Source organism: Thermobia domestica, chromosome 12, assembly GCF_964235325.1.
Source record: "Thermobia domestica chromosome 12, izTheDome1.hap1.1, whole genome shotgun sequence".
Taxonomy (NCBI): Eukaryota; Metazoa; Arthropoda; class Insecta; order Zygentoma; family Lepismatidae; genus Thermobia; species Thermobia domestica.
Window position 1 is genome coordinate 108,920,481 of NC_137465.1, and position 19,307 is coordinate 108,939,787.

The following is a 19,307-nucleotide window of genomic DNA, read 5'->3' on the forward strand; positions in this document are numbered from 1 at the left end:
TTTTGCATACGTCGTTTACCGATGAATTGTGTATGCCCTCGTGACATTGATACAGTGCCTTTCGATATCCCCACAATGTTCGCCACTGTTGCCACTGAAGCTCCAACTAGACGGGCACAAACGATCATGCCTCTTTGGAAGTCTGTTAAGTCGTCCATTTTACCGCACCACTTTCACACCACGACACCCCCAGTTGAACTGGTTACTGCTGACGGAAGAGGAAGGTCCACACGACACATTGAAAACAAAAAACGATCGGCAACCGCATCACCTGTTGTACAGTGAAGGGCCAAACTTACGTGTCCTGTATGAAGTGGTTTTAGATTTTTTTGTCTACCCCTGTATTTCTGCACTAAAAAAATACGATCAAGCACAAAAACGAAATTACCTTTTATTTTTCTTAGCAAGCCTTTCAATGACATAAACTAAGTTTGACAACCGTGAACAATTGATTTATGTTCTAATTAGTGAAGAGAAATCCCTTTTGTCACTTGGTCAAAAAAAAAAATGAGGCAGAAAGCGACAAAGCAGATTTTTCTTCACTGCATAAGACAAACCGATTACGTAGCTGTTTTACTTTAGTATTTCTTTAATTTACACCAATCAAAATTAGCATTTCATATATACATATATATATATATATATATATATATATATATATATATATATATATATATATATATATATATATATATATATATATATATATATATATATATATATATATATATATATAATTTTTAGGGTGCATCGAGTCCATTTGGTAGCAAGGTTTACAGAAACACATCTCTGACCTCTCTGCAAATAGACCAAAATGGTTTCATTATAAATTTGTTATTTCCAGATTATATTATTTTATTGATGTTTTTTGAAATACATTTACTTCATATTCTATGGTCTTTTTTGCAGGTAATTGGACGATTGGAATTGGGAGGTGCAAAAAGCACAGGATCCGCTTTACATCACTGGAATGAGGTGTGCAACTCTCCACGCCGGCAGATCGCAGAATGGCACAAACTGCGGGAGTAGCTTGGCTAGATAGCTCTACTACTGAGCCCCACCAACATCTAATCATTAACCCTTACTTCTTTTCTCTGAAGCCATCAAAACATGAAATTGGACAAAAAATTTCCAAAGGAAAACAAATTATATACCTGCCTCTCTAATTTATGTTGAATTCATCGTTTGTATTGTATTTTGAATGATAAAAGATGTGTTGCGTGGCAAAGGACAATATATACATATATTTTAAATAAATGCACGAAAAAACGTAAAAGGCAGGACGCTCAATTTAACTGAGAGGTAAAAGAAATAAGAAAAATACAGTAAACGAAAGGCACATAAAAATGTTAGTGGCCAAAATAAATTCGTAAAAAAACATAGAGTAGGTTATAATGAAAATAAAGATAGGAAGAAAGTAAAAATCATTGCATAAGTATTTTTTAATTAAAACAAAATATATGAAGGCAATGAGTTTTAAAAACAAAAGCTTATTGTACAGCTTTGTAAAAACAACAAAAATCAGTATAGTAGGACTTCTGTACAAATTTAGTGCGCAAGTGAAGAGCAAAACAAAAAAATCAATATGAGATGGGAACAAAACCAATACTTAAAAAATAATACTTTATACCACACGCCCTCCCAGCCAATAAATATTAGATGCACGCATTAATTATACTAATAATAATTGTTCATCTTTATTAGCTACACAATATGAATTTCTTGACAACAATAATTGAAAAACGGTTCTACTCAAACGACGTTAAGATTAACTGGCTGCGTGTGTTTGTATGTGTATGTGTGAAGTTATTGTAGATTTTATTATATATATATAATAAAGTAAGGTATTTGTTTGTACCTCAACAATAGAGTATAATATAGAATTATATATATAGATAGATAAATGCTGTAACAAGTTCTAAATAGCACTTTGGTTGTCTTAAGAAGGGAGAAATATATTTGTATTTTTACTCCGATATGATGAGTTATGACATTACAACGCTATAAACATACGTTGCCTTTATTTGCGAGACAGTTAATCAGATGGTGATTTGTACATACATTTTGTTTTAATCACTTTTACGGTCTGAGCAGTGTTCTGCAAATTATTCAAGTGTATTCTTTATCTTTTATGTAAGTTTTAAAATGTTCAACTACCATTCAAAGTTTCCTGCTTTATTTGGTCTAAATATAAACCTCAGTTGTTCTGAGAGGGCAAGAAATATTTTTACATTATTTCTCAAATTATTATACATTGAATTTTACTTTCCATTTACAGGTATTAGTTCTTTCATGCCCTTCGTTCATTTCAAAACAATATAACTTCGGAGTTTCATACACATATGATCAATTTATTGTATCAGCAAAAAATAATGTATCTCTAAATTTCACTGCTCAAGTGCTTTCACAAAGTACACTAATATTTTACAAACTTCAGTAAATTGATAGAAAATATTAAATTTTAAAGTACATTCTAAATATTATTTGCGATAACAAACATTATTTTCGAAATGTTTCGTAAATCTCTACGTTTCTCAAACTAATCTGTAAACAAATGTGGTTGATAATTCAAACACTGGTACCTTACTTAATAGTTTATTGTTTTGTGAAGTAACTTGTAAAAGAATTAATTTTAATTTATATTATATTTTAAGTGCACACAATTGAAACACAATGAAGATTCATAATTGTATATAGACTTGTGTACTACAAGAGATTAATCTTGATCTTACTGTTACGTCTTGTACCTTTTTCTAATTTTAATAATGGAACCCTTTTTAAAATTTTTGTTACAATTAAAGATTAACTGGGTTGTTTTAATCTTTTGCACTTACAGTTTCGGAGGTAGTATGTTATTATTTACATTATATTATCTTGATTATACAACACACATACACACTGGCAAGCACTTAGGTATAAATTTATAAACTGGATAATTTATGTCATTTGTATATGCTCTTAGCTGGTAATCCTCAGCTCATAATGGTTTTCTAAATCATTATGCAAAAATACGTATTAAATTCTTCAATCCCAACAGACAGTTTCCAGTACATGGTTTAAAATATTCCATTTGAAAGTTACTCATTCAGAAATGAAACTCAGCTGAATGTTTTCGAACCTGATTCCAATTGAATACGACTCAATTAGAACGCGTAAGTGGTAAAGGATGATCCAAAGTTTTAATTTATTTTGAAAATCGACTTTTTTATCAGTTAACATAATCTAGTTCAGCTTAATTTAATTGTGTTAAAATTGAAAGTACTTTCTGCTCATTTCAGAATGAATAATGTTAAGTATATACAAATTAGAACTTCTGTAACCTAATATATACATATTTAGGGCTAATAGATAAATGAAAACAAAAAGAATCCAGATTATTCAAAAAAAATCTCCAGACTGACAAGAAAAAAGCATTCCTACATCTAATTAAGATAGAGTCAAAACAGTTTTCACTATTCTATATGTCACTGTATTCACATTATGTATGTCGTTTAGCAGTAAGCAAATATAAGGACAAGAGGAATACATGCTCCAAGAGACTATGTACAGAGTATTGAAGGAAATGTCCAGATACCTATATAACACTTCATATTTTTCTGAAAGATAAAGAAATATTGAAAATACAATAACATGAAACTATAAACAAACGCAAACGAATATGATACATTTACAACTATTGTTCCCAGTTGTATCTTGCAAGGAAGTATGAAAGCTCACATGCTTTTGGTGTGTAAATTATATTTTAGAGACAAGCATATTTAACTATTACACAAAGACAAACTTTGTTTCATAATTTTGATTAATAACATATGGCACACTTTATGACTGAGGTGAATAAAGATTAAAAAACAAGAAAGGATAAAGAAATACGAAGCACTGTTTGCATAAAAACACACCGAAAATGTTTTCTTTTTTAATTTCTTGTAATAATATATAAACTGTGAAAAAGTAAATATAGTTGAAAAGAAGATGTAAAATACTAACAAAATATGATGTTGTATCATGTGTAGTTCCACATCCCAATGACTGGCATTATATATATCACGTAGATATTTTCGTTGTTTTCCTTTTCATTATTATTAATTCTAAAGCAAGTTGTCCACCAGTTGCTTTTGTGCTTTGTCCCACAGTTTACTGCATTAAACGTATCATTCATTCATTCCCTGTTGTGAATTGCAGATTTTAAACAATAAGAACAAACAAAAAAGAGAGAGAATAATACCAAAATAATAATAATAAACATCAACGTATTATAAATATTCATACCTACGTATATATATATCTATAATCTTTAATTGTAGAAGAAAGCATATTTTATGAAAATAAAATATGCAAAAGAAACCAGTATGAAAAATTTTCTCCCTATACAAGTGTGTTTTTATTTAAAAAAATAAAAATAAAACAGCAATATCCACGCTGTTTATGATACTCTAGTATATGGAGACAATGCTGTGAAACGTTACTTAAACTTTAAAAATAAAATTACCACCAATTGCTCTTCTATTAACATGGCAAAAAGTAGCTTATTGGATAAAATCGTTAACGAAGCTATTGTATTAATAGTAGCACGTTATAATTGCCTAACATATGTATACACACAAAACACAACACACATGTGGATATATCATTGTATTATACCGAAATAAAAATAAATAAGTACTTTAAAGTATGTTTGTTTTCATTTCCTTCACTTTGTATTATTTAGAAGAATCGATCAATACAATATAGGCCTTCATATCTACGTATAGAGAGAGTGTTCGAAAATAACACGAAAAATCACACTTATTATATCAGTCCACTTTTGTTGATTACCAAAACGTTATGTGCACTGCTTGATCATATTTGGCGAGAGCTCCATATTTCCGAGAAAGAAGGATTTTCATTCTCTACTGCGAAAGAAAGGAGACCAATCACCAATCACTTCTAAATCATGTAGTTTGTATTGATGTATAAAATATTCTACTTTATCATCAACGCACGATGAAAAATGTTCACAGGTGAGAGAGAGGTGGAAGAGAGGAACCTATACCGTAGCTCCCTCTACAAATTCCGTTGTATATCCACTTCAGAGGTTTGTCCTTGCCAGTTCGGAACTAGAGAGCTTTAGCCATATTTTAATTATCCTCAAAATGAACACCCGAGTCGAAAGAAAAGAAAAGAACAATCAGATTTTCGCTTAGGTACCAAAGATGACCAACAAATTTCTTAAAAGTAACCCTTGATATGAGTTCATCGTTATTCTTAGAGACCAGAAGATGTTGAAGGAATAATAATAAGTTACTTTTTGTGTCTGAAGTGCAAGAATGTTCTGATCAATACTTTAAGGAATTTCTTAACAACGGAAATGCAAATATCTTCCCCAAGTTCCATTTTTTCGATAACTAACTTAAACTGCTAACTTAAACGGAACATCCACATTCTGAGTGCATATAGAACCATATCCATCTATCTTACAGGGCGAATTGTTCCTGGGATGTGAGATGAAATATTTCTCCTAGCAATACGACATTGAGTTCTATCATCTAATAATCATCTTGTCGATGAGAAATAGACAGTTGACTTTGAGAAACTTCATAATGGTTGTTTTGGCATCCTTAATAACTAAGAACACATGCGGATTCTTTCCACCTGTTTCATACTTTGTTTGATTTATCTGTGCTCATAGTACTTGAAATGTTTAAATATCTTGATGTCTGATCCGCTAGATGGTATCCCGTGAAAAATTAGAATACAACAGCAATTACAAGTTTAAATATGTGATGATAGCAATAAATAAAGTGCAACAATTACTTTGTTTCATTTCAAGTGTAGCGCAGGCACCAGGTTTGATTCCAGTATTGCTGGTTGTTGTGTCGAACCATATATTAGAGAAGCACGTTTTAGGCTATGTTTATTTAAGAGTTCCAAAATCACAGTTACAATAGCAATTCTTGTTCTTCAATTTTACTTTGGACCACCCAAAACTGATCCTCAATTTCAGAACTGGCAACCATAAGCAATCGATCGATTGTTACTTTTCCTCATTACTTCCATCAGCTTTCCCAGTGTATGATCAAAAGTTCTCCTTGTTGAAACAACTCTTGCACATTAACTTAAATGGTGGAATGAATTTGTTTTCTACCCCTCGAATAAAACACCTGAGCAATATCTGAAACACCTGTTGACTCATTCAGTACCAAAAAGAACCACTCGTCTTTCTCAAAGAGTGTCAATTTTTGTCAGACGATTGAGTTAACATACATATTTACTAGAATATTATCTACTCTTCGAGTCACAGTGTTTGTTGACACCCTGATGTTTTTAAATAAATTAGCTTTTCATCACGTAAAACAGGTAGAAGAGTTGATTACATATATCTTAGATAATTTGCAAGTTCTTCATTGCTTTTAACGGTGCAAATCATCCGATGGAATAGCTGGTTTGAGTTATCCTTTCTCCAATAAATAGTCCATTTTTTCCACTAGTAAATGATACTCTTCCATTTTCCCGTGATGAATCTAAGTCACTGTAAGGTTCCCCCATTAAAGCGAGAAATCTTTTGCCTTCTTGTAAGGCAGTGTCACAATTTACTTTTCCAATTGCTATGACACCAGTAGTTAGAGATGCAAGGAGCACGGCAGAGGTGGATCTAGCCCGGGACAAGGGGGTCTAGGTCCTCCAATTTTTTGAGTGACAAAAATAATTGAAGATATTATATATATTTTTTGGAGCACAGTATTCCTTTGATAAGAATGTGTAGCCAAAGCTAATTAACAAAAGATTCAATATCTTTCATATCTTTAATTTGAACTTCTTAATTCAACATATTAACTAAAACAAAGGAACACCTGCAAATTTCTATATTGCGTGTATAAGGTTGGTACTCAATGGGGCAGACTGCGGAAGGTATTGTCAAGTTTCCAATTTCTCTTCCATGAATGAAATCTTCACTAGTCTTGATATCTCTCATTAGAGTCTGCTTGTCACTCCAAAACTTATTACTACCCTCTATACTGAAATAGCTTTGTTTGATGAATTTTTCGAATCCTTCAGAGGGAAGTTGTGCCTTCAACTCCTTCATTTGGTGTAGATATAATGCTACGTATTTTCCATAATTAATATGTCCAGAAGCATGCAAATATGGAAGCAGTTGCTGCACACTGTATAAATGTAGGTCCTAGTCACTTGCTTTATCTGCTCTTTCATAAATATGGATTATATCTACTAGTTGTAACATTGAGCGAAAAGTTTTCCTGTGCGACTAGATTTACTTGCTTCATCCAGTTTTGTATATCGTCGTCGGCATTGCACTACCCCCTATGTGGCATTTCTTCACTTTTTGATGTTTTGGTACCAGTTTATAGCTTTATATATTGCACATACTTTGGAAAAGGCGTAATGTGGAATTAAATTTTATTATTTATGATATGACAATTTTTCAATACTAGTTATGTGATACAAGAATTTAAAACCCGCTATGTGCCATTTTGTGACACATATCGGATTTTGCACTTTAATTTCATGAAAGGCATCCTGATAAAAATTCATCATAGGCTATTTTGAAGCGGCATTTTTTATGTGGTTTCTCTATGAAACGTCTACTAGTGGGGTTTAACAATGTCTGTGCTGCTTAGATCGTCCATAAGGTAAGAAAAATACTTACGCAACAATAACCTATAATATAGTACAAGGAAATTGAACATTTTTAGCCTTAAGGGGGTAGACTACTAAATATTTTTCAAAAGCTAACAATTTTTCTTTTGCCGGTTTTTCCTAAGTGAAAAGAGATAATGAAATGTAACTTAGTACAATAATAAATAGTGCTATTCTACACCCGAAAATAGGAATCGGAAGAATTTTCAATGTTACCATCCATAGAAACTACAGTGTGACCAAAATTTGAATTTCCCAAAAATCTAGGTTAAGGCAGCGACTAGAAGAATGAACTCATTGGTAATTGATGACTTATCATATTGTCTATGTTCCTTGTTAACTACTTTTTAAATAGTGTTTGTATTTATTTTGTAATAACTTGCATAAATTATTACAAAATAAACAAGTTATTACAAAATAAATACAAATATTATTGATGAAATACACTATGACGATGCTTTCGATACTGACGACATTGATGTAATTTATAACAACATGGATGTTTCAGAATAATCGCAGGGTGCAGCAAATGCTTTTATATCTTTGGACTATGCACAACGTATTCTACAGGTGTAGAAGAACCACCCGCAGTGGTCGTCTTCTACCGTCAGGGCACGGTTTCCGAAAATAAAATGTCGCATGTATTTACGTAGATGTCAAAACTATGTTGACCAACGGGGAATACAGCATGAAAAGTATTCGTTAGGCCTACCGCTCACTGGCGACAAAACAGTTGCGCAACTATCTCGTCGCTGTCGCCTGCAGTCAGCAACTTCACGGAGACAAAACAGTTTTGTTGCCATACCCTCGCTCACTGGCGACGGCAACAGAAAAGTTGCCGAGCATTTGATATCACAATTTACATAATCGGCAACCGGAACAGTTCGCATAATCGCTGATTTCGGACATTTAAAAAAAAACTACCGCCCATTCCAATGGTTAAATAAATAAATTTAAATAAATTTTAGAAGGTAGCGTCAACAGGGGCGTTATTTCAGACTTCACTTGAGGGGCCAAGAGCACCACCGATATAAGACTTTCACGTTTTGTACTAGTATATTAGTAGACAATTGATTAAAGTATATATATTCCTCAAACTCTTGGGGAGCAATTGCACCTCCTGCCCCCCCCCTAAATGACGTCCCTGAACGTCAATGAGTGACAAAAATAACAGCATTGTGTAAGCTAATATGAACGGGAACAATTATTCGAATCAAAAGATAACAAGAAAAACGAAAATATAAAACGACTGGAAATAACTAACAGAACGAAACTAACAAAAGCCACAATCCGACAACACTGTACAGCAACTGTACTCTCAATGTTCTATGTATAGCAATAAAATAAAAATTGGCTTTCTTCATTCTTCCCGCGTATTCTTCACGTTTTAAAATCGGCCATTTTTATGCAGTACAGTTTTTTTTCTTTTTCATATTTGAAGTGGAAAGAAACTTGAAAATGATAATTTTATCTGTATTTTTTTCTAGTTGTGGGAAACTAATGAAAGTAGTAGTGTGTAGTATGACAGCGATATGTCATTATCGAAAAATGTGCCTACCTGTGTTGCTTTTTCTTGGCTGGAAAGCTCATTCTAGTTTCTTATAACAGCGAAACACACTTCCTTCCATAATTTCTTCTTTATATATATTTCTTCTTTAACGCTGAGCGTTTCTCTCTATCCTCAATTAATTTTTCATAGTCTTTATCACTAAAGACATGCTAGTCACTAATCAAAGAATGTATTAGTTCCTATTGCGAACACTTCTTTTCACGCGCTACACACGGAACGGACTGTTACGTGAAAAAAAAACTTGTAGAAAACATTTATTTTTTACCTTTCTATTTGGAGGATACCTCGGCAACTTTTCTGTCGCCGTCGCCTCAGTGAGCGGACTCCCATAAGACTCAATGCATTTTTAGGCCTACCGCTTACTAGCGACAAAACAGTTGCGCAACTATCTCGTCGCTGTCGCCTGCAGTCAGCAACTTCACGGAGACAAAACAGTTTTGTTGCCATACCCTCGCTCACTGGCGACGGCAACAGAAAAGTTGCCGAGCATTTAATATCACATTTTACATAATCGGCAACCGGAACAGTTCATATAATCGCTGGTTTCGGGCATTTAAAAAAAAAACTATAGCCCATTCCAATAGTTAAATAAATAAATTTAAATAAATGAAATAAGACCTGCTTGGGTAAATTTCAAAGTCCTTTTTTTCTACTAATTTCAAGACGCTCAATCTAATAGAACTATTTTCTTAACATGTCCCTCTCTCGGGTCTCGAGAAAAATAATCTCAAAATTGGGTGGATTGAGTGTCCTCAAATTAGTACGAAAGGTCTATTAGACATGTACCCTATCGTGAACACCTTTACCAGTTGCATGAGTTTTTTCTGTTTTAAATCAATTCACACTCGGAATTAGCGTGCATAGGTTTTCGAGCGTGTTAAAGGCCTATAAGTTCAAAAAAGTCATGAGTGGAACTAACAATGCGGAACTAAATAATTTGAAAAGATTAACAGTGAGGACGGGGGATGGACTCAGACGACATATATAACATTATTATAACAAGGTCTTCTAAAACGTTCTTGCAATTTTTAGAAGTAACGGGCCATGGCTCCCCAGCAAATTATCCTAATTACTCCAATGCTATTAAATTTTGGAAGGTAGCGTCAACAGAGGCGTCATTTCAAACTTCGCTTGAGGGGGGCAAGAGCACTACCGACATAAGACTTTCACGTTTTGTACTAGTATATTAATAGACAATAGATTAGAGTATTTATATAGGCCTATATATTTCCCAAACTCTTGGGAGGCAATTACACCCTCCTGCCCCCCTAAATAACGTCCCTGAGCGTCAATGAGTGACGAAAATAACAGCATTATGTAACCTAATACGAACAGGGACAATTATTCGAATCAAAAGATAACAAGAATAACGAAAATATAAAACGACTGAAAATAACTAACAGAACGAAACTAACAAAAGCCACAATCCGACAACACTGTACCGTAACTGTATTCTCAGATGTTCTACGTATAGCCATAAAATAAAAATTGGCTTTCTTCGTTCTTCCTGCGTATTCTTCACGTTTTAAAATCGGCTACTTTTATATTGTACAGTTTTTTCTTTTTTATATTTGAAATGGAAAGAAAATTGATAATGATAATTTTATCTCTAGTTTTGTAGTTGTGGGAAATTAATGAAAGTAGTAGTGTGTAGTATGACAGCGATATGTCATTATCGATTAATGTACGCTCATGTCCAAAATGATTGTTGCATATCTATAACTGTCTTCTTGTAAGAATATAATTTGATAATGATTTTGGAGGGTACTTTTAATACTGATACTATGTGTATAATCGGGAAATGTATATTTGTGGTAAATTCTATAGGGAAAGAGAGCTCCCTCGTGGCTAAGCGGTTAGCGTACGCGCCTTTGGCGTGGGAGACCCGGGTTCGGTTCCCAGCGGGAGCTCATGTGGTTCGGATTCCACGTTAATCAGTAGATCGGCGTCTCATATAGCCTCGCTGCTGAAAGGGACGCTAAACTAAACTCAACTCAACTCTATAGGGAAAGAATTATAAATACGAAAATTAGTATGAGTAAAACAAAATGTTGCTAAATGGACAATAAAGTTTTATTTTCGTTTTATTGTTCTTACTCTTTTGACATGAAATTTTCCACATACATGTCTTTGCTGATTATACACATACTAACATTATAAGAAATACCGGGCGAGTTCGTTATCAAATTATATTCCTACAAAAACATATTTATAGACAATAATTTTGGACATGAGTGTACCTATATGTGTTTTTTTTTCTTGGATGGAAAGCTCATTCTAGTTTCTTACAACAGCAAAACACACTTCCTTCAATAGTTCTTCTTTATATATATTTCTTCTTTAACGCTGGGCGTTTCTCTATTTCCTCAATTAATTTTTCATAGTCTTTATCACTAATTAGACATGCTAGTCACTAATCAAAGAATGTGTTAGTTTCCATTGTGAACACTTCTTTTCACGCGCTACACACGGAACGAACTGTTACGTGAAAAAACTTGTAGAAAACATTTATTTTTTACCTTTCTACTTGGCGGTACCTCGGCAACTTTTCTGTTGCCGTCGCCTCAGTGAACGGACTCCCATAAGACTCAATGCATTTTTAGATGTTGCGCAACTGTTCCGTCGCCGAGCTGTTGCCCTGCTGTCGCCCTGCTTGGCGACACCTCGGCAACTTTTCTGTCACCGTCGCCTCAGTGAGCGGACTCCCATAAGACTCATTGCATTTAACCAGAGCAACAAGATAGTTGCCCGACAAAATGTTGCCAGTGAGCGGTAGGCCTTAGATGTTGCGCAACTGTTCCGTCGCCGAGCTGTTGCCCTGCTGTCGCCCTGCTTGGCGACACCTCGGCAACTTTTCTGTCGCTGTCGCCTCAGTGAGCGGACTCCCATAAGACTCAATGCATTTAGCCAGAGCAACAAGATAGTTGCCCGACAAAATGTTGCCAGTGAGCGGTAGGCCTTAGTGACCAAATACTGTTTGCAACAGTTCATTTTAGCACGAGAACGAGGGATATCAGTTCACGAACAAATGATTCGACGGTGGACACTTTATCAGGCCAACCTTACTAGTCTAAAGGGATTTAAAGCTTCACATATTTGGATTCAAACATGTAAGAAACGGTTTCGTTTGTCATCCAGAATAATCTGTGTTTTCCCATCTACAAAGAAGTCTCTCGCAACAGAAGACACTGTCGATCAGGACATCGAATTTCATCTCAATTTTGTGGATACCATTTACTCAAACCTTGCTCCAAATCAGATTTTGAATACCGATCAATCCGGATTTAATTATACTTTACTATCAAACCGCACATTATCGCACACAGGTGAAAAATAACAACAGTACTAGGTCCGCAGTTAAATACTCGCCCACATTCCTACCTATACAACCTGTTCCGTCTATGGAGGGACAGTTGTTATCTCCAATGTTTGTTTGCTTGCAAGAGGTTAGGGGTTAGTTTCCTCCCCCATCCAATACTTCTCAATTACAGGAATCTTATCATTTGGTGCTCGCAATCCGGGAAGTTCAACAAGTAACTGGTTGGCGATTTTTTCTGTAATGTTCTCAAATCTATCGTAGAGAGATTTCCAGCAAAGAGGGCTGTTCTTATTACCGATGCCTGGATTGCTCAAATGTCAGAGACACTGTAACAAGATGACAACGTTGCGATTACATTAAAAATCTTTCCACCAGGTTCCCCTGCTTTCATGCAAACAATCATATTAATGCAGGGTTGCCATATTTCAAAAATGAAAATCCGGGACGCAACTAAATTACCAGAATCTTTCAAATGCTTAAAATGAAAAGAAGTGTTATATACTAATTTACTTTGTTCCATGAGATAGAATCATACATGTATTACGTAATAACATTTTTAGCCATTTCAGTAGATCTTCTCCTCCCTAGTTAAGCAAACATAAGCAGATGATTTATCTCTTCCCCCTGGTAAGCATTTGTTTTAATTTCTCAGGATATTTTGTGTTTCGTGGCTTTCACAGTCTGTTTTAGCTCATTCAAGGTATAATCTTTTCCTTTCACACGTTTTGTCTTTTTTTTTTTTTTTTTTTTTTTGAACGGTAATTCATTGGCAATATGTTTTGGCGGCGTTTCTTATCCCCAAAGAACTTCTTTCGTTGAATTTTTACTTTATTTCTGTTGAGAGATTAATTATATATCTAATCCTGTGGAAAGAAAAGCAAACTATAATATTCCCTTCCTTTCTTCTTCGCTGAAATCCGGGACATTTAAGTATTTTCGGGACGCAGATCTCGGTTCCGTGATGGTCTCGGATTTTCCGGGACGCATGGCAACCCTATATTAATGCAAGAGACTAGAACGATAATATGATTCATATTGTAAAATTCTGCTAAAGCAGGCAGAGGATAGAGCAAATACACGGAGAATAGTTTACTCCTACAACCAGTTTTATTATAAAAACTTCTTGATATTAAACAGTATAATGCTGTTCCTCTAAATAAGCATAAAGTTCACTAATAATTAGGGTAAGTAGGTGTCCCAAGATTCAGGAAGCCAATGGACTCTTCATAAGTTCCCAACTGCAAGCTGAATAAGGTGAAGTAGGATTCTTAATACTCCACTGCAAGCTTAAAAGGTAGGAGTTCCGAAAGCCCCACAGCAAGTTAGGCGGGAAAGAAGAATCACGAAGCTCCATAGCAACCTGGGTGGTTTGTGGCTAGGAAGTTGTCAAGAGAGGGGTTAAGTTTCCAACAGAGCTAAGCTGCAAGCTAAGTGGGTAAGGAAACATCAGAGCTCCACTGCAAGCTAAGGGAGAGGAGCTGACCAGTCGAAACTGATACCGGTTGTGGTGATCCTCAGAATTTTATTCCTGCTCCTGTGTAGAGATGACGTTGGTGTTCTTCCGTCACGTAATGAGTGGAGGTATTGAGTCCTGTCGTCTGCTTCTTATAGTAACTTGTATTAAAAATGTACATGGTATTGGTTATAAATAAAAACACATGTTGATTGTTTATAGGTAGAACCATATGAGGAATGTTACAATATTTAAACAATGGCCTGAGTTCAAAAGTGCTAGTTCATATAAGATACTTGTAAGATCAAGACTAGAGTTTGGTGTGGTTATTTGGAATAACATATGTACATCACTGGCAAAGAAAATAGAATAAGTTGAAAAATGTTTCATTAAGCTATTATGCCGTTCAATAAATAGAGACTACTACTCATGTAGTTATGAACATTGGAGAACATTGGAGTCAGTTTTGGGGATTACAGGCAGTAAGTAACAGGAGAGAAGTTATTGAAAAAGATTCTATTTAGAAAATGCTTGACAGTAGATCTCACAATGAATACTCCCTACATAATACAGATATAAAGGCACCAACGTATAATATGAAATGGATCAATAATTATTCCTTTGGATCCTAATTCTGTAACTTCAAGACATATGACCATTTATTTTAATCTAATCTGAGACTTTTAGTTTAATCAACATGTAAACATAAATATTAAATATTGACGAACATTATGTGTAGTAGTTTTCGACGATGCCTCCATTTTAAGTCTATAAAATATTTTGTAATACTATGACAATAAATGATTGTTTAATTTACATTTTTCTATTGTATGAATTGTATATTGTAGGCTATATTTTATGCGACACATGTTTATATTTCAACAATGATAAAGTACTATATTTTTGACATTAAGCTGTTCATGGCACAGAAATAAATAGTATTAAGTCTTTTATTGGTTTTGCTCTGATCCCTACCATAGGATGGCCATGTTATAAGACTTCCCATAAGTATGCCTTATATAATTTGGAAGTTTAAGGCAGAAAGAAATAGATAAAATGCAGTGATCTCCTGTTACTTGTAGTCTTCCCACCAAAAAAATTTGAGACGATCGTAGCCATTGTTATCTTCTGTTTAGAAAACTTATTGTCCGTGCTGTCCTCTGTTCAATATCTCGAGAACACTGACAGCAAAGATGAACAAAAAACATATGATGTTAGAAAAAGGTTAACTAGAAAAAGCCGTCAACATAAGTTTGTCTTGCTTTCACTTTGGCGGACAATTTGAAAGAGAAAAAGAGCAGATTGAGGACTTGGAACAATGCCCACTCAAAGATCACTTCTTCCCCATTGTTAGTGACAAGAATGAAACAAATTTCAAAGAGAATTCCTTTTTCTATATCTCAACATGGATCATATAATAATTAAGAATAACATTGATTTCCGAGTGCTACAACAAGATTGTGATTCTATCCATTTTTCTTTTTTATTCACTTCATATTCTCTTTCTTTTTCTTTGCCTCTTTTAAAATTTAACTGAACTTTTCCAACATTACTTTTAAAATAATGATCTCTGTTTTTGTTGAGTGCTGACTTCTAGTGCGAAGGGTCCTTGATTCGATCCCAGGTCATACAAGTTTGAAGAAAACAACTTCGTAACGGTAGATTTCCTCCAGATTGTCCTGTTTTCTGCTACATTCACATTAAATAATTTCCTTTCATAGTCATTCACTTTCAATAATCATAAAGTGCCCTTAGCCTACTTGGTAATATTATGATGTGTAAAGCAGGATATTTTCGTTTTCCATTTGCACTTGAAGAATTATTTTTGTTCTGTTTTCGTTAAACTTTTACATGTTAAAAAGGATTTCCTATGTTATTTAATTTAGTTTTTTTTTTTCATTTTTATACTTCTAAACCAGGTTTTCTCACTCTGGGGTCAGGACTTCTAGGAGACCGCGAGAAGGATACATGAGGGTTGCGAAGGGAGGTTGAAAAGGTAAATGTAATAAGGAGCTAATAAAGGAAAAATATATTTTTAATGATGATTATGAACCTCTTATTTTCATAGACATACTTTAATATCCGTAGTTACTGTCAAACATAGCAAAGAATGTTAAACGAATTTTTATTGTAGTAAAGAATCGTTTAAAAATCAAGTGGAATAAAAGAGATATAAAACTTTTGAAATACAAGAAAAATACAAATACAGCAAAAACTACACATCAAAATATAATTCAAAATTTAGGCTACACACAAAACAACTGTAAGTGATAAGTAGCAATAACTAAAAAGCTTATGATAAACTAGAAATTGCATATGGGATTCGCTGGCACTAGGACATAATCAAAGGGGGTGGGGGGTCGATATATGAAATAATTTGAGAAAGCCTGTTCTCAATTATGCTATTCATAAGTATGGAAGGCCTTCTGGAAGGGCTATATCGATTTGTCGACACTTATTAGAAAAAAAAAAAACGGCAAGAGAGAATGAGAAGGATTTTTCTAGGAGTTATGAAAGAGAATGGATTTCCTCATTCCTCATTCCAAGGATAGAGTCCATCTCGTTCATTTATCTTTTACTCGGACCAGAAGTGGTAGAAACCAATCATTGGAATTCATATAGTGCTGAAATTTTAATGCCTAACAATCGTGACGTCATAAACTGCGCACCTACATTACTCGCCTATAAGAAATAACCTGAAAGTAGTTATTAGTTCATTTAAAAGTATTTTGTAAATATCGTTTGACTTACATTCTCAGGTTTTGATATATGACTGTTTCTTACTTTTTAAGTTACACTGAGGAAAAAAAAAAACATTGGTGTGCGAAAGTTAAGAACGAAAGCAAATTTTATATGCCGTGCTGCATAGATCGTTGAAACTTGAACCATACATAGAAACTAGTGTTATAATTGATACAAGAAACAACAGAAAAACACGCGATTACAAGAATAAAAGTGGTACTTTTATACAGAGGCAATAACTTACACTGAAAACACTGAGACTCATGATGCCCCTCTCTACCTTACAGAAGTGAAATGGTTCTTATAAGAGTAAGTGATCACCATGGACAGCTATGCATGATCTGCAACGTCTCCCATGCTGCTCACAAAGTTAGTAATGAATTATTGTCGTAACAGGTTCCATTATTCCATCAGCGCTGTTGACAACTGCTGTGCTGCAAGACGTCTCCCCATGTCTCCACAGACGCGTTCGATGGGATTGTAAAACCGGGAGAATAGGCAGGCCAATGCATTCATTATCCTTTCGCCCCGAGAGCTGTGCTACTTGCGTTATTGGATGCGGTTGTGCAATATCATATATACAAGAACTATATAGACCTGTTTTATTGGACGAAATGTAAGTTGTCATCCCCTCCAATGATGGAAACAGACAACTGATAACAGAAAACATTTTATCAGTTTTGCAAACTAAAAGTGCCTGGCTTTTGAATTTATAAACTTCTTCTGTCATACTCAAACAGTGCAACGACATGTCAACTTGTGTCAGAATTCGCCGGAAAACTGTGCGAAATATATAACTAAGATGGCTATATTAGAGCAATGCCGGAAAACTGTGCGAAATATATAACTAAGATGGCTATATTAGAGCAATGGGACAATCTTTGATGCGTAAATTAAACCTAAAATCCACCCTGAATGGTTGGATAGGGCGTGGATGGAGCTCGATTGCAGCCACCTCCATATAGTGGATCAATTTAGCAAAAATAATGCTGCTAATGTTTTTATTTCAAATTTGGATACATAAATTTACTCTCTGGGACAAATAAGTAAAACAAAATGACCTTACATATGCTTTTAATACAAAAGTTAATACCGTAAAAGAAATCAATTTTTCATCAAAATTAAATAACTTTAGGCAACAGTCACGAACTCTAAATTTACTGCTGTAATTTTCTTTTAATTATTTCATTATCAAGGAGTTAATAAATAATTTCATAATTGTAGAAGTCCATAAACCTAATCTTTAAAATTTGAGAGTTCAAGCACTAACTTTTCTTTTTGATAATCTTTTCGAAACTTTAGGCCCTTTGCGGAGATGATATTGAGGAAAAACAAATGTATATGGACAAGGACGCATTTAGGGGTGGGTTCAGGGGGTCCGGACCCCCTCTGAAATCCGAACTTTTCTGTAAATTTAACCTAATTTTGGGAGTTATTTTTAAAACTTTTATTATAATTTATCCTAATACTGAAGTCGGACCCCTCAAATAGCTTTCGACCGCTCCTGAAATAAATTTCTGCATACGTGCCTGTATATGGGCTAGAAAATATGCCATTTGTTGCAAATAATAACTGCCGGAGATGATATTAAGGAGAAACAAGTTCCTAGGGTTTAGAAAGTATGCCGTTTGTTGCTAATAATAACTGCCGGATGATATTGAGGAAAAACAAATTTGTATGGACTAGAAAGTATACCGTTGTTGCTGATAATAACTAATAATTTTTATTCTACTAAAGATGGCTGTTTGTTTATTTATGTTCTGTATATGTGAAAATCACTATTAAGCACATATTGTATTTATTGTTGTTAGTTAGTGGTTCTCAAATTTTTCGAAACGTGGACCCCCTGTTCATACGGAAAGTGATCTGCGGACCCCCTTGTAATGCTATCTGAAATTCCACATTATATTAAAATTATACTAATTAGAATTACCACTGACAAGAAAAAGATCAGGAAAAATAATGCAATAAGCAATTTATTCTAAAGATACATGATTGCTTCCTAGTGAACGAAATTTCAATTGAAAATACAGTAACTTTCAAGACTGAAAATCATTTTAAAAATATAAATCCACTTGATAAGCACTGTTCTTAAATGTGGGAGTCACTAATGTGAGGAATAAAATTCTTTGTGTTTTTCCATAATTGCATTAAAATCTGGAATAAGTTTTGTCATCATCAATCTTAGATCCGATTTCACTTCACATTAAAATGATTTTGCTTTAAGGTTATAATACTGCAAAGAGCAGAAACGGTCTACTCACATAAGTAGCAGAGAAAGGTATCAAATGTTCCAATGTCTTTTTAGACAACTCTTGATACTCACAGCGCACAGGAAACCACACGGAGAAAAATGCATAATCCAGTCGGCATGTAAATGCTGTTTTTTACCAAGTTACGCGCGTCACCACATTAAGTAATGTTGTTTCATCAGTAGTACGATCTACACCACCGTCCAGCGAAAATTTTGTATTGTGGGACCACCATTTCAAATTAACGCCATACCCATTCCGACGGTGGTAACTTAGGTATATAATGTTATTACTACCTTCCTACGAGTCCCCTCTAGGATTTTTCTAAATCTGTGACTC

At 34.3% G+C, this 19,307-nt stretch overlaps 1 protein-coding gene across 1 annotated transcript in view; it reads left to right on the plus strand.

Annotated features, from left to right (window-relative positions):
• The window catches only part of Syt4 (Synaptotagmin 4), a 518,564-nt gene extending 513,895 nt beyond the window's left edge, over positions 1-4,669 (plus strand). The window contains exon 7 of the mRNA XM_081733986.1: positions 910-4,669. Coding sequence (XP_081590112.1) covers positions 910-1,029 — 120 coding nt within the window. The 3' untranslated portion in view covers positions 1,030-4,669. The remainder of the gene's footprint in view (positions 1-909) is intronic.
• The last annotated feature ends 14,638 nt before the right edge of the window (positions 4,670-19,307 follow it).